The 17,008-nt window shown below is 43.2% G+C and overlaps 1 protein-coding gene across 2 annotated transcripts in view; it reads right to left on the reverse strand.

Annotated features, from left to right (window-relative positions):
• Positions 1 to 17,008, reverse strand: part of acoxl (acyl-CoA oxidase-like) — a 437,026-nt gene that overhangs the window by 392,219 nt on the left and 27,799 nt on the right. For both annotated transcript variants that reach the window (XM_063040706.1, XM_063040705.1), the window contains exons 8-9: positions 10,470 to 10,542; positions 8,328 to 8,460 (exon numbers count right to left, since the gene is read on the reverse strand). In XM_063040706.1, coding sequence (XP_062896776.1) covers positions 8,328 to 8,460; positions 10,470 to 10,542 — 206 coding nt within the window. The remainder of the gene's footprint in view (positions 1 to 8,327; positions 8,461 to 10,469; positions 10,543 to 17,008) is intronic.

Genomic DNA, 17,008 nt, shown 5'->3' on the forward strand with positions numbered 1-17,008 from the left:
CCCTATCTACCTGTGAGGCAACTTTCAGGGATCCGTGGACATGTACCCGCAGATCCCTCTGCTCCTCCACGCTACCAAGCATCCTGCCATTTATTTTGTACTCTGCCTTGGAGTTTGTCCTTCCAAAGTGTACCACCTCACACTTCTCCAGGTTGAACTCCATCTGCCACTTCTCAGCCCATTTCTGCATCCTATCAATGTCCCTCTGCAATCTTTGACAATCCTCTACACTATCCACAACACCATCAACGTTTGTGTCGTCTGCAAACTTGCCAACCCCCCCCCCTTCTACCCCCACATCCAGGTCGTTAATAAAAATCAGAAAAAGTAGACGTCCCAGAACAGATCCTTGTGGGACACCACTAATCACAATCCTCCAGTCTGAATGTACTCCCTCCACCACCACCCTCTGCCTTCTGCAGGCAAGCCAATTCTGAATCCACCTGGCCAAACTTCCCTGGATCCCATGCCTTCTAAATTTCTGAATAAGCCTACCGTGTGGAACCTTGTCAAATGCCTTACTAAAATCCATATAGATCACATCCACTGCACTACCCTCATCTACATGCTTGGTCACCTCCTCAAAGAACTCTATCAGGCTTGTTAGACACAATCTGCCCTTCACAAAGCCATGCTGACTGTCCCTGATCAGACCATGATTCTCTAAATGCCCAGAGATCCTATCTCTAAGAATCTTTTCCAACAGCTTTCCCACCACAGACGTAAGGCTCACTGGTCTATAATTACCCAGACTATCCCTACCACCTTTTTTGAACAAGGGGACAACATTTGCCTCCCTCTAATCCTCCAGTACCATTCCCGTGGACAACGAGGACATAAAGATCCTAGCCAGAGGCTCAGCAATCTCTTCCCTCGCCTCATGGAGCAGCCTGGGGAATATTCCGTCAGGCCCCGGGGACTTATCCGTCCTAATGTATTTTAACAACTGTAACACCTCCTCTCCCTTAATATCAACATGCTCCAGAACATCAACCTCACTCATATTGTCCTCACCATCATCAAGTTCCCGCTCATTGGTGAATACCGAAGAGAAGTATTCATTGAGGACCTCGCTCACTTCCACAGCCTCCAGGTACATCTTCCCACCTTTATCTCTAATCAGTCCTACTTTCACTCCTGTCACCCTTTTGTTCTTCACATAATTGAAGAATGCCTTGGGGTTTTCCTTTACCCTACTCGCCAAGGCCTTCTCATGCTCCCTTCTTGCTCTTCTCAGCCCCTTCTTAAGCTTCTTTCTTGCTTCCCTATATTCCTCAATAGACCCATCTGATTCTTGCTTCCTGAACCTCATGTCTGCTGCCTTCTTCCACCTGACTAGATTTTCCACCTCATTTGTCACCCATGGTTCCTTCACTCTACCATTCTTTATGTTCCTCACCGGGACAAATTTATCCCTAATATCTTGCAAGAGATCTCTAAACATCGACCACATGTCCATAGTACATTTCCCTGCAAAAATATTATCCCAATTCACACCTGCAAGTTCTAGCCTTATAGCCTCATAATTTGCCCTTCCCCAATTAAAAATTTTCCTGTCCTCTCTGATTCTATCCTTTTCCATGATAATGCTAAAGGCCAGGGAGCTGTGGTCACTGTCCCCCAGATGCTCACCCACTGAGAGATCTGCGACCTGACCCAGTTCATTACCTAGTACTAGATCTAGTATGGCACTCCCCCTGGTCTGCCTGTCCACATACTGTGACAGGAATCCGTCCTGGACACACGTAACGAACTCTGCCCCATCTAAACCCTTGGAACTAATCAGGTGCCAATCAATATTAGGGAAGTTAAAATCACCCATGATAACAACCCTGTTATTTTTGCACCTTTCCAAAATCTGCCTCCCAATCTGCTCCTCTGTATCTCTGCTGCTACCAGGGGACCTATAGAATACCCCCAATAGAGTAACTGCTCCCTTCCTGTTCCTGACTTCCACCCATACTGACTCAAAAGAGGATCCTGCTACAATGGTAGGACCCTATGGAGTAGTTTGGAACAAAGGGAACAGAGTACAAGTTCAATGTTCCCTGAAGATGGCAGTACAGATTGATATTGGGAAACTTCTACTGATAGGGCATAGGTTTAGGGTAAAGGGCTTGGGGGTGAAAGAAAGGGATATCAGAAACAACATTCTCCCTGAGGGTGGTTGGAACATGCAACACAGCCAGTGTGGATAGTCCTCCCGCAACCTTTTAGAGGTGTATATATACAGGCACATGAATCACCAAGGCATTGAAAGCAATGCACTAAGTGCTGGTGAATCGGATTTGAATGGATGGATATTTGTTGGTTGGAATGGACATAGTGGGTCAAAGGATCGGTCCAAATTGTTTAGCTCTGTGTCTTAACTAAAGGTAAGATGATGCCGTCAAGCAGCAACAATATTTTGTGTGCAGCTCTAAAGGGAATGATCAGATATTTCCATTTAGGACCACTGCATATGAAATCCACAGTCACATCCAAGGGTAGAATTAGAAGTGGTAGAAGCAGGTTCGATTTTGTCATTTAAAATTAAATTGGATAGGTATATGCACAGGAAAGGAGTGGAGGGTTATGGGCTGAGTGCAGGTGGATGGGACTAGGTGAGAGTAAGCGTTCAGCACAGACTAGAAGGGCCGAGATGGCCTGTTTCCGTGCTGTAATGGTTATATGGTTATTACCCACCCTTTCTGTAGCTGTAATAGTATCCCTGACCAGTAATACCACCCGTCCGCCCCTTTTTCCACTCCCTCTCTCCCTCTTAAAGCACTGAAATCCAGGAATATTGAGAATCCATTCCTCCCCTGGTGCCAGCCAAGTCTCTGTAATGGCCACTACATCATAATTCCATGTATGTATCCACGCTCTCAGTTCATCACCTTTGTTCCTGATGCTTCTTGCATTGAGGTACACACACTTCAGCCCTTCTACCTTACTGTCTTTACACAGTTTGTTCTGCTTCTCTTTCCTCAAAGCCTCTCTGTATGTTAGATCTGGCTTTACTCCATGCACTTCTTTCACTGCTCTATCGCTCTGGGTCCCATCCCCCTTGCAAATTAGTTTAAACCCTCCCGAACCATGCTAGCAAACCTACCTGCAAGGATATTGCTTCCCCCTTGGGTTCAGGTGCAACCCATCCAATCTGTACAGGTCCCACCTTCCCCAGAAGAGATCCCAATGATCTAAAAATCTAAAACCCTGCTCCCTGCACCAACTTCTCAGCCACGTATTCAACTGCCATCTCCTCCAATTCTTACCGTCACTGTCACGTAGCACTGGCAGCAATCCTGAGTATGCCACCCTTGAGGTCCTGTTCTTCAGCCTTCTGCCTAGTTCCCGAAACTCACACTTCAGGACCTCATCCCTCTTCCTGCCTACGTCATTGGTACCAACATGTATCACAACTTCTGGCTGCTTTCACTCTCGTACCAGGATGTTGTGCACCTGGTCAGAGACATCCCGGACCCTGGCACCCAGGAGGCAACAAACTATGCGGGTGTCCTTCTCACATCCACAAAATCTCCTGTCTGCTCCCCTGACTATAGAGTCTCCAATAACGACAGCTCTCCTCTTCTCCGTCCCACCCTTCTGCACCACGGGGTCAGACTCAGTGTCGGAGGCCCTGCCACCGTGGCTCACACCTGGTCGGTCGTCCCCACCAACAGTATCCAGGACGGTAAACTTATTATTCTGGGGAATGGCTACAGGGGTGCTCTGCACTACCTGTCTGCTCAGCTTCGCTTTCCCCCCTCTGACTGTCACCCAACGACCTGCTTCCGACAGCCTAGGTGTGACTACCAAGACAGGGAATTTGTAGAATGCCTATGAAATGGCATTTTGGAGCAGCACATGGTTGAACCCATTAGGGGAAAGGCAATTCTGGATTGGGTGCTGTGCCTGAACCATATTTGATTAGAGAGCTTAAGGTAAAGGAACCCTTAGGAGGCAGCAACTATAATATGATAGAATTCATCCTGCAGTTTGAGAGGGAGAAGCTAAAGACAGATGTATCAGTATTATAGTGGAGTAAAGGGTTGGAGACTATTATTAAGCATGAGGTTTTGGAGTACCTGGAGGCACATGATAAAGTAGGCTGAAATCAGCATGGTTTCCCTAAGGGGAAATAATGCCTGACAAACCTGTTAGAATTCTTTGAGGAAATGACAGACAGGATAGACAAAGGAGAGTCAGTGGATGTTGTTTACTTGGATTTTCAGAAGGCTTTTGACAAGGTACTGCACATGAGACTACCTAACAAGACGAGGAAAGATATTAGCATGGATAGAAGATTAGCTGACTGGCAGGAGGCAAAGAGTGGGAATCAAAGGGGCCTATTCCAGTTGGCTAGTGCTCTAGTAGTGTTCTCTAAGGATCGGTATTAGGACCACTTCTTTTCAGGTTATATGTCAATGATTTGAATGATGAAATTGATGGCTTTGTAGCCAAGTTTGCAGACGATACAAAGATAGGTGAAGGGAAAAGTAGTGTTGAGGAAGCAGGGAGTCTGCAGAAGGACTTCGATTAGGAGAATGGGTAAAGAAGTGGCAGGTGGAATACAGTGTCAGGAAGTGTATGGTCATGTACTTTGGTAGAAGGAATAAAGGCGTAGACTCTTTTCTGAACGTGAAGAAAATTCAAAAATCAGAGGTGGAAAGAGACTTGGGAGTCCTTGTGCAGGATTCCCTGAGGGTTTACGTACAGGTTGAGTCAGTGGTCAGAAGGCAATTCAATGCTGGCATTCATTCCAACAGGACTAGAATATAAGTGTAAGGATGTAATGCTGAGGCCTCATTAGACATTGGTCAGCCGCTCTTCGAGCATTCTGAGTGATTTTCGGTACCTTACTGAAGAAAAAAATGTGCTGGCATTGGAGAGTGTCTCGAGGAGGTTTCAGAGAACAGTTTCGGGTTTGGGAAAGGAAGAGTTAATGAAGAACATTTGATGGCTCCGGGCTTGTACTTGCTGCAGTTTAGAAGCACGAGGTGGGGGGCATGGGGATCCGACCGATACCCGTCAAATATTGAAAGGTGGATGTGGTGAGTAGATTTCCTATAGTGGGTCAGTGGAAAAGCCTCATATTAGAGGGACGTCCATTTAGAACAGAGATGGAGGAATTTCTGGTGGATCTGTGAAACTCTGTGAAGCTGTAGAGGCCAAGTCATTGAGTATACGTAAATTAGAGATGAATCAGTCAAAGGTTACAGGAAGGAAGGAAGGAAAATGGGGTCGAGGGGGATAATGAATCAGCCATGGCGATCAGAATGGCCTAATTCTGCTCCATCTTATGGCCTAAGCTAGCCAGAGCCATGTGAAAGGTCCATACATAACCAGACATGGGCAAAAGAAGTTGAAAGGAGATGTGCGGGAAAGTTAATTTTACAGAGTGGGGAATGCTTGGAACGTCCTGACGGGGCGGTGGTGAAGGTAGATGCAATAGAGGCATTCAAGAAGCTCTTAAGTAGGCGCAGGGATATGCAGAGAATGGAGGGATGGACCTTGTGCAGGTAGAATGGATGAGGTGACTTTAGCTTATTTAGATTGGCATAACACTGTAGGCTGAAAGGGCTACACGGTACTGCTCTGTATTCTCTGTACTCAAGACAATACTACAGCAACTCAGGGAGGAGGCTTAACTCCAGCTTCTCGAAGCCAACTTGGAATGCCAATAACCATTGGCCTGGCCAACCACAGAGATATTGTACAACAGGTTAACAAGAAAGTCAAGGAAATATGTTTAAACACTTCAGTGTGAACTGCGAGCCCATGGCGCAGTTCGAACTACTGGATGGACAACTGAGCTGGTGCGGTGAGCACCAAGGACAGAGAGACATCCTATTACTGGTAATGGACGTGGGGAGATTTCACTGCACAAGTAGGGGAGGAGTTGGGATCCGTAAGGGAGTTTGGGGGAGGAAGGATGCATCTGCTGATGCTGGGAACCAGAGGAAAAACAAACTGCTTGAGGAACTTGTCGGGTCAGGCAGAATCCGCGGAGGCCAAGTTGTGGTCCAGACCCTGCAACAGGACAGTGTGTAAAGGGGAGATAGAGAGGCAAGACAGGGTCAGACAGGTCTGGGTGAGGCAGAGTTGATGGGCAGATGGAGCAGAGTGGGGGAGGAAGGGGTGGAGGAGGAGGACTGAAGGTGAAATCTGGCTGAGAAAGGTGGTGAGTGGAACTGGAAAGGGGAGAGATGCTGGTAAAAGGGGCACTGGAGGGGATGGGATCAAGTGCAGGTCAATTTTGGAATCTACAATTTGAACTTTGTACTTGAAAATCACATTCCAAATCCCGGCATCTAGAGTCATTTGTGTCTCCACTCATTGAAAGCTTTGCTTAAGGAACAACTCCACTTGGGCTTATTTGTTAAAATATTTTGCTTTCTCTCTGGCATGGCAGATCTTGATGACTCATTGAGATCACCGTTGTGGAACTCACGCTTTTGCTCATTCCTGAAGACACACAGTCAACATTTTAGAAACAGGTTCTTCTCCTCCATCACATTTCTGAGAGGTTAATGAAACCATGAACAATACCTCACTATTCTTGCTCTCTTTTTTTCCCCCACTGATCACACTTGAAGTATTGTGAGAAGTTTTGGGCTCCTCATCGAAGAAAGGATGTGCTGGCATTGGAGAGGGACCAGAAGAGGCTCACGAAAATGATCCCAGGAATGAAAGGGTTAACACATGAGGAGTGTTTGATGGCTCTGGGCCTGTACTCACTGGAGTTTAAAAGAATGAGGGACAACCTCACTGAAATCTATAGTGGGTGTGGAGAGGATGTTTCCTGTGGTGGGGAAGTGTGGGATCGGGCAGCAGACCCTCAGAATGGTGGGCCATCCCTTTGGATCAGAAATGGGGCGGGGGGGGATTTCTTTAACCAGAGGGTGGTGGATCTGTGGAATTTGTTGCCGTGGATGCCAAGTCACAGGCTATATTTGGGACGGAGGTTGACAGGTTTTCGACTGGTAAGGGCGTCAAAGGCTATACAGAGAAGGCCGAAGAAATGGGTTTGAAAGGGATAATAAATCAGCCATGATTGAATAGCAGAGCAGACTCAATGGACTGAATGGCCTAATTCTGCTGCTACATCTTATGGTCTTACTGACATACCATCAGTAAGTGGGAACATAGTGAAGATGGAATTGATGGCCTTGTGGCAAAGTTTGCAGATGATACGAAGATAGGTGGAGGGGTAGGTAATGCTGAGGAATCAATGCGATTGCAGCTGGACTTAGACAAATTGGAGGAATGGGCAAAAAAGTAGCAGATGGAATACAGTGTTGGGAAATGTATGATAATGCATTTGGTAAAAGGTACAATAGTGCAGACTATTATCTAAATGGGGCAAAGGTTCAAATATCAGAGGGACTTAGGAGTCCTTATGCAAGAAGACTCTCAGGAGGTTAATTTTCAGGTGGAGTCTGTGATAAAGAAAGCAAATGCAATGTTGGCATTTATTTTAAGGGAAATAGAATAGGAGATAATGTTGTGCCTTTATAAGACACTAGTCAGGCTGCGCTTGGAGTATTGTGAGCAGTTTTGGACCCCATATCTCAGAAAGGATATGCTGTCATTGGAAAGAGTCCAGAGGAGGTTCACGAAGATGATTCTGGGAATGAAGGGCGTTCGAGGAGCGATTGGAAGCTTTGGGCCTGTACTCACTGGAATTTAGATGAATGCCTGAGGATCTCATTGAAACCTACCGAATGTTGAAAAGACTAGATAGGGTGGATGTGGAGAGGACGTTTCCTATGGTGGGGGTATCCAGAACTAGAGGGCATAGCCTCAAAATTGAGGGCCGACCTTTTAGAACAGAGGTAAGGAGGAATTTTTTTTAGCCAAAGAGTCGCAAATCTGTAGAATGCTCTGCCACAGACAGTGGTGGAGTTCAATTCAGTGGGTACATTTAAGGCAGAAGTTGATCGTTTCCTGATTGTCAGGGCATCAAAGGATATGGCGAGAAGGCAGATGTACAGGGTTGAATGGGATCCGGGGTCACCCATGATGGAATGGTGGAGCAGACTCGATGGGCTGAATGGCCTAATTCTGCTCCTATGTCTTATGGTAAGGACGTAGCTTGCCATGAGCATGTTGGGGGGGGGGGGGAGCAGAATGAGCTTGACGAGCAGAAAGGTGGGGGAGATCATGGCAAACCAGCAGTAAGTTGGAAGGGTTACAGCACACCACAGTGTTGGGGGGGGGGGAGAAACAGCACACTGTAGTGTGTGGATGGGGGGCATGGTGGAACTGGGTAATGATAAGGGGAACAATGGACATGGCACAATGCTTAATAGTTCCTCTCTTCTGGTGTGTTTGGTACTTACCTTCATGGCTCCCAGGGCTTGAAATATTAAGGCAATCCTTGTTGGTGTCAGGGCAGCCAGCATCACATTAAACCGAGCACTTCTGTCTTCAATGGGTGACTGATAAACTCCATCCTGAGATACCGAACCAAATCTGCAGAAAGAATTCAGGAATCACACGTTCAGTATTTGGACAAAGGTTGCCCAACATCCCTTCTCCTTGTGCCACTGAACATCAATATTACGTTGCTGATGGTGTCATCACTGAACCCATTTACCAGTCAACGGCGAACACAAAGTCACAGCTTCTTCCCAACCAGGGCTCCCCTTCTCAAATTACATCAACCGCCATTGCCATACCAAAATTGAAAGGTAAGTGCAATAGGAGCAAAGTCATTAACTTTTTCAAAAATTTTCTGCAACCAATTTTATGTACAGGTCCCTACAGTTACAAATACCGAAGTTAAGAAGAGCTCAGGCACGCAATGAGCATTTGGGAGACCTGTGGGATGGATTTGACGGCTGCTGCGGGCATCTTCAGCTGGGTGAGAACTCAGTTCTCAACGATATCTTAATGAGAAAGGGAGAAAGAGGGAGAGAGAGAGAGAGAGAGAGGAGAGGGAGGAGAGAAGGGGAGAGAGGGGGAGAGGGGAGGAGAGGAGAGGGGGAGAGGAGGAGAGAGGGGAGAGAGAGGGAGAGAGGGGGAGAGGGGGAGAGGGGGGAGAGGGGGGAGAGGGGGGAGAGGGGGGAGAGGGGGGAGAGGGGGGAGAGGGGGAGAGGGGGGAGAGGGGGAGGGGGGAGAGGGGGGGAGGGGGGGAGGGGGGAGAGGGGGGAGAGGGGGAGAGGGGGAGAGGGGGAGAGGGGGAGAGAGGGGGAGAGAGAGAGAGAGAGAGAGAGAGAGAGAGAGAGAGAGAGAGAGAGAGAGAGAGAGATAGATAGATAGACAGAAAGATAGATAGATAGATAGAGGCTGCCAGGAGTTTAGCTCCGTACTATTCTCATCCAGTGTATTACTGAGGTGTTTGGTAGATACCTCGTTGTAAATATTGGCAGTTTTCTTTTCGCTGTCTTCACTAATTTATTTAAGTTTGATTGTTGAAGCACCTAATAAGCACCCTTGCACTCAAGTGTTAAGCAACTTATCACAACCCACATATCTAACATTGGACATTACAAAGGGAGTGGGGCAACTGTGAGAACCAGCAATGGGCCAAATGGTCTGATTTCATGTCTTATGAAAATATATTAAAACATAAACGTGCCAATTCTTTCCTGTCACTGTAGCATGTGCTCACTTCTTAGCAGTAAACCCTTTTAGTGTGGCTGCTTGTTTGGGGTGCAACCTTTGAAGTTGTACTTTCCAACTTCAAACCTGCAAGGACACTTTCATAACACCAGGAATTCACCCGTTGCTACAGAAACCAGAGCAGTATTACCGAGGGTGGCGAGTATAAACAATGCTGCCGGGGCAGCTGGCAGAGACGTATAATCATGACAGTTAAAATAGGTACATGGAAGGACTTAGACTAGGCACCACCATGTTCACGTCAGCTTCTATCCCGCTGTTATAAAATAATTGAACAACCCCCTAGGATGATAAGATGACCTCATGATCTATCTCATCGTATCCTTGAAATTTATTGTCTACCAGCACTGAACTTTTCTGTGACTCTGCACTGAGCTATTGTTTTCCTCTGTACTACCCGATGCACTGTTGTAATGAAATGATCTGCACAAATGCCACACTAGTTTTTTTTATCCCATTGTATTTTGGTGCATTTAACAATAATAAACCAAGGCAATTCAATTCAAATGCAGCCAAGTAAGCCTAGCTTAGATAGGCATCTTGGTCAGCAGGGTGTGGTTGGGCCAAAGGGCCTGTTTCTATTCTGTATAACACACTGACTTTGAGTGAATGAGGGCATATATTTTTTTTTAAATGGCATTCATGAGATTGCTATGCTGTTTTAATACCAGAATATTGGTGCATTTGAATGTCTATGCCAAGAGCACCTTCCGCCCCATCCTAACATACTTGTTAACCACCTTAGGTTTTCCCCTTAAGAAGTTTGTTTTGTGAGAGGATTTTCTTTTCCTATTGAACAATATTGCTACCAAATAATATTCACTCAGAGAGAAAGGAGAGATAAGGAAAATACGAACCTGTCCAGGAGATTTTCTTTTGGAATTCGAACGTTATTAAATCTGAGAATTCCATTATCAACTCCATTCAGACCTGGCATGAGAAGGGAATAGATTGAAAAAAAAATTGTAATTTAGCAATCCTAACAGTTGATCAATTGCACAGTGGGCCGTGAACTTAGCAAACAGATTAAATCAAGGGTTAAAGCAGGGGTTTCCAACCCAGAGTCCAGGGACCACTTGGTTAATGGCAGGGGTCCATGACATAAAAAAGGTTGGGACCTCCTGGACTAAAGTTTCAGCAAGAATGAAGAAACTGTAGATTAGATTATGAGAACACTCAGTCCTCTTTTATTGTCATTTAGAAATGCATACATGCATTAAGAAATGATACAATGTTTCTCTGGAGTGATATCACAGAAAACAGGACAAACCAAAGACTAACACTGACGGTCCCACATAATTATAACATATAGTTACGGCAGTGCAAAGCAATACCATAATTTGATGAAGAACAAACCATGGGCACGGTAAAAAAAAAGTCTCCAAGTCCCCGAGTCAATCTACTCCCGAGTCCCCGATAGGAGGCGGCAAAAGGAGAAACTCCCTGCCATAAACCTCCAGGTACCGTCAACTTGCCGATGCCTTGGAAGCAGTGGACCACAGCCGACACTGAGTCCGTCCGTCCGAAAACTTCGAGCCTCCGACCAGCCTCTCCGATACAACCTCCTGAACACCATCCTCTGCCGAGCGCCTTTGACCTCTCCCCGGCCGCTGAAACACGCAAAGCTGAGGATTTCGGGGCTTTCTGCTCTGGAGATTCCTGTTACTACACAGTAACAGCGGCAGCGAAGCAGGCATTTCAGAAGTTTTCCAGATGTTCCTCCATACTCTCACGTCCATCTCCTTCAAATCAGAATTGTGCACGGTCCCCTACTTGACAGATAACAGATATTCATCACCGGAGAGGCCACGCGCGCTGCCGTTGCACCGCCATCTTCTCCTCCCTAGATGCTAGAATATGGAGCAAAAAACAAAACGCTGTAGGAAATCAGCAAAATGGACAGTGGACATTTTGGGTTGAAGTCATTTATCCAAAACATCAACTGCCCATTCACCCCCACAGACGTTGCTTGACCTGTTGAGTTCCTCCACCATCTTGTTCAATGCACTATGAAGGAGTATATTGTTATTCCAAGTTAACTCACTACATTTTAGATTTATGCCTCTGATAGATATGACGTGCTCTCCACTCTCAGCGGATCTGTGGCTGTAGAAGCCCAAAGACCTCATTTTGAGGGAATTATCTCCAGTATTCCATTTAAGCTATTGGTTGCAGGGGATTTGCAGCCCGTTCCTTAGTTAGAGCCTTCAGCATTTTGGGCATCGAGGGAGAGAGGAAGAGGAGAGCCATCCGCAGTACCACCGATGTGGCAGAGAGGGCCTCAAGATGGCTGTGGCTCAAAAGAGGGGAGCCATGGAGTCATAAGTAGCTAGCCATCTGGACACAAGCTGGGGTCTGATCAGCCCCGGCTGGGTCACCTGGAGGAGGCTGTATGGTGTTGAAAGACCCGAAACACCCGATGATTCCAGGAACATCACTGAAGATGTGTCCAGAAGCATCAGTAGGTGTACGTACACAATGTAAGGAGGGGGGATGGATAAACAGAAACCCAATAGAACCCATTAAAAGTAAAGACAGTCAAACACCCAATGTGCACAGAAAAAAACGAACAAATTGTACAAACAAATAACACTCAGGACTAAAGTTCATGAAAGTGAGTCCACAGCCACAAGGCCCATTCATCACTGCAGCCGGTCCAGGAGCTCGTAAGTTGCAGGCCACAGCCTCAGTTCAGCACAGAGTCAAGTAAGCCTCGCAGAGCAGCAAGCTAGCCCATCTCTTGCCTCTGGCCCTGATACCCTGACCTTTTCAATCAGACTGGCACTTACATCCGTCCGTTCCTCACTCTCGGGCCCAGGCCCAAGCCCCGTCACCTGGATTCGGCCCCTACTTGACCTCTGCACTCTGGCCCGGCACTTAAATCAGCCGAATGCTGGTTCACGCCTCGCACTCGGACCCGGGCCTGCCACCTTGATTCGGCCCATATCCGCCGCACCATATTGCACTTCCGAGACTTTAGTTCACACTGCAAAAATGCCAGGTCATACAGGCGGTTCAAAAGCACAACTCTGAAAGGCGACTGATTGCGGTGATCGTTGTCCAGAAAAAGTGTGATTAATAGGGTAGTTAGTAGATTTGTTTGCCGCCAGTAAGACAATTCAAGTAACGTATGAGAAAGAATGCTGAAGTAATGTGCTGGAGGAACTCAGGGAAGGAAAGAAATTGTCTTTCTTTCTTTTCTTTTTAAATCTTTTTATTGAGTAAGTATACAAAAAAGGTAAGCCATATAAACATTAATACAATATTAAAGTATAATAAAATTCCAAAAGATAACAATACCAAAAAGAAAATACTACAAACAATGTAATTTAAGCATAAGAAACCAAGATAACATAATAGTATACTAGATTTTATATATATCAATGGAAAAAAAAAGAAAAAAAAACCCCCAAAAAAAACCCACCATGCAACTAACTAAAAGCAAAGCAAAGCAATGGGCTAACTTGAAACCAAACAGAGTTAAACTTAAAATCACGTCCTCAATCCCGACCTCCATTAAAACAGTGAAGAAAAAACAAGAAGGGTAAATATTACATTAAATGAAAATATCGAATAAAAGGTCCCCAAATCTGTTCAAATTTAAATGAAGAATCATAAAGGTTACTTCTAATTTTCTCCAGATTCAAACATAAAATCGTCTGAGAAAACCAAAAAAAGGTAGTTGGAGCATTAAGCTCTTTCCAATGTTGTAAAATACATCTTTTCGCCATTAAAGTAAGAAATGCAATCATTCTACGGGCTGAAGGGGAAAGATTACTAGAAATTTTAGGTAGTCCAAAGATAGCAGTAATAGGGTGAGGAGAGATATCTATATTTAATACCTTAGAAATAATATTGAAAATATCTCTCCAAAAAGTTTCCAAAGTAGGGCAAGACCAAAACATATGAGTTAAAGAGGCTATCTGCCCCGAACATCTATCACAGAAAGGATTAATATGCGAGTAAAAACGCGCTAACTTATCTTTGGACATATGTGCTCTATGAACCACTTTAAATTGAATTAGGGAATGTTTAGCACAAATAGAGGAAGTATTAACTAATTGTAAAATCTGCCCCCAATCATCCACAGAAATGGTAAGCCCCAATTCCTGTTCCCAATCTACCCTAATCTTATCAAATGGAGCTTTCCTAAGTTTCATAATAATATTATAAATCATAGCCGATGCACCTTTCTGACATGGATTAAGGTTAATTATCGAATCTAAAATATATATAGGAGGAAGCATTGGAAAGGAAGAAAGTATAGTACTTAGGAAATTTCTAACTTGTAAATATCTAAAAAAATGTATTCTTGATAAGTTATATTTATTAGATAATTGTTCAAAAGACATAAGGGAACCATCTAAAAATAAATCCAAAAACCGTAAAATACCCTTAGTCTTCCAAGTTTGAAAAGCGCGATCCGTAAAAGAGGGAGGAAAAAATATGTTACCTAAAATAGGAATCGCTAACCCGAATTGATTAAGATCAAAAAATTTTCTGAATTGAAACCAAATGCGCAAAGCATATTTAACTATCGGGTTAGAGACCTGCTTAAGACGTTTCGAATCAAAAGGAAGAGAGGAACCTAAAATAGAACCAAGTGTATAACCCTGAACAGATTGTAATTCCAATGCTACCCATTTAGGAATAGATAGTATGTCCCGGTCAAGTAACCAAAATTTCATATGTCGAATATTAATAGCCCAATAATAAAATCTAAAGTTAGGTAATGCTAAACCTCCATCTCTCTTAGCTTTCTGTAAATGTATTTTACCCAGTCTCGGATTCTTATTCTGCCAAATAAATGAAGAAATTTTAGAGTCAACTTTATCAAAAAAAGATTTAGGAACGAAAATTGGTAATGCCTGAAACACATATAAAAATTTTGGCAAAAAAAACATCTTAACTGCATTAATACGACCAATCAAAGTTAAATATAAGGGAAACCATTTAGATGAAAGTTGAGTAATATGGTCTATTAATGGTAAAAAGTTAGTCTTAAATAAATCTTTATGTTTACAAGTAATTTTAATCCCAAGATATGAAAAGTAATTATTAATCAATTTAAATGGAAATTTATAATATAAGGGAAGATGTTTATTAATCGGAAAAAGTTCACTCTTACTAAGATTTAATTTATAACCTGAGAAAAGACCAAATTGTGCTAATAACTCTAAAACAGCAGGAATGGATCTCTCAGGATTAGAAATATATAAAAGTAAATCATCAGCATAGAGTGATAATTTATGGGACTTTAATCCCCGAGTTATCCCAGTAATATTTGAAGATTCTCGAATAGCAATTGCAAGAGGTTCTAATGCAATATCAAATAATAGGGGACTAAGAGGACAGCCTTGTCGAGTACCACGAAAGAGAGGAAAAAAAGGTGAGTTTAAGGAGTTAGTACGAACCGAGGCTACAGGGGAGTGATATAACAGTTTAATCCAGGATATAAATTTCAAGCTAAAATTAAACATTTCAAGCACCTTAAATAAATAAGGCCATTCTACTCTATCAAAAGCTTTCTCGGCATCTAAAGAAATAACACACTCAGGAACATTTTGTGAGGGAGTATAAACGATATTTAACAATGTACGAATATTATAAAAAGAGTAACGACCTTTAATAAAACCCGTTTGGTCTTCCGAAATAATAGAAGGAAGTACTTTTTCTAGTCTATTTGCTAATAACTTAGAAAAAACTTTAGAATCAACATTTAATAAAGATATTGGTCTATAAGATGCACATTGAGCAGGGTCTTTATCCTTCTTTAGTATTAAAGAAATTGATGCTCTATTAAAAGATTCCGGAAGTTTACCAAGTTTCAAAGAAGCCTCAAAAACCTTATAGAGCCAAGGAATCAATAAAGAAGCAAAACATTTATAAAATTCAACGGTAAACCCATCAGGGCCAGGAGCTTTCCCCAGATTCATAGAAAAAATAACATTCTTAATCTCATCCATTGTAATGGAAGTATCTAATAAAGAAGACATATCCTGTGAAATCAGAGGGAAGTCTAACTTATCTAAAAAATCATTCATATATTTAGAATCTCGAGGAGACTCTGATTGATATAAAGAAGAATAAAAATCACAAAAGGTTTGATTAATCCCCACATGATCCAATATCAATCGATCATTTTGGTTATAAATCTGATTGATTTGAGATTTAACATAATTAGATTTCAATTGATTAGCCAGCAGCTTGCCAATTTTATCACTGTGAACATAAAAATCACTTCTTGTTTTCTTTAATTGGTTTACAATCGAGGACGAGAGTAGTAAACTGTGTTCCATTTGAAGTTCAGTTCTTTGTTTGTATAGCTCCTCAGAAGGAGCCATAACATATTTCTTATCAATTTCTTTAATCTTGTCCACAATTACCATCTCCTCCTGCTTCTGTTTCTTCCTCAAAGCAACGGAATACGAAATAATCTGACCCCGAATATAGGCTTTAAAAGTGTCCCAAAGAGTGTTAACCGAAATATCTTCTGTATGGTTAATTGTAAAAAAAAGCTCAATCTGTTCATTCATAAAATTAACAAAGTCCGAGTCCTGAAGCAACAGCGAATTAAAACGCCATTGTCTATTGTTTGGTATATTGGCCATAATTTTAATAGAAAGCTTAAGTGGAGCATGATCCGAAATGGTTATAGAATCATAATCACATTTAATCACTGAAGGAATGAGACGAGAATCAATGAAAAAATAATCAATTCTTGAATAGGAATGATGAACATGTGAAAAGAAGGAAAAATCTTTTTCCTGAGGATGCAGAAAACGCCAAATGTCCGTCGACCCAGAATCAGAAAGGAAAAAATTAATCAAATTTGCAGATTTATTAGGTAAAGTCCGTAAAGGAGCCGAACGGTCCAAAGCTGGAGATAAACAGGTATTAAGATCTCCGCCCCAAATCAATGAAAACTCGTTCAAATTCGGAAACTGATCAAACAATGATTTATAAAATTCCGGACAATCCATATTAGGAGCATAAACATTAACCAAAACTACTTTTTTATTAAATAATAAACCACTAACCAATAAAAATCTACCATTCGGATCAGAGATAATATCCTGTTGTATAAAAGAAAGAAATTGTCAATGTTTCGGGTCAAAACCCTGCATCAGGAGTAGTGTTAATACAAGGCTTTGACCTGAATCATCAACAATTTCTTTCACGGATGCTGTCTGACTTCCTGAGTTCCTCTCGCCAATTGCTTGCCGCTCCAGATTCCAGCATCTGCAGTCTCTAGACCAGGGGTTCCCAACTGGGGTCCGTGGAGCCCTTGCTATTGGTCCATGGCAAAAGAAAGGTTGGGAACCCCTGCTCTAGTGTCTCCAGGAGAAAGAAGATGACTAGATTATGATAGATAAAATGAACAATGGAAAATGTT

This window comes from Mobula hypostoma, chromosome 2, assembly GCF_963921235.1.
Source record: "Mobula hypostoma chromosome 2, sMobHyp1.1, whole genome shotgun sequence".
NCBI lineage: Eukaryota > Metazoa > Chordata > Chondrichthyes > Myliobatiformes > Myliobatidae > Mobula > Mobula hypostoma.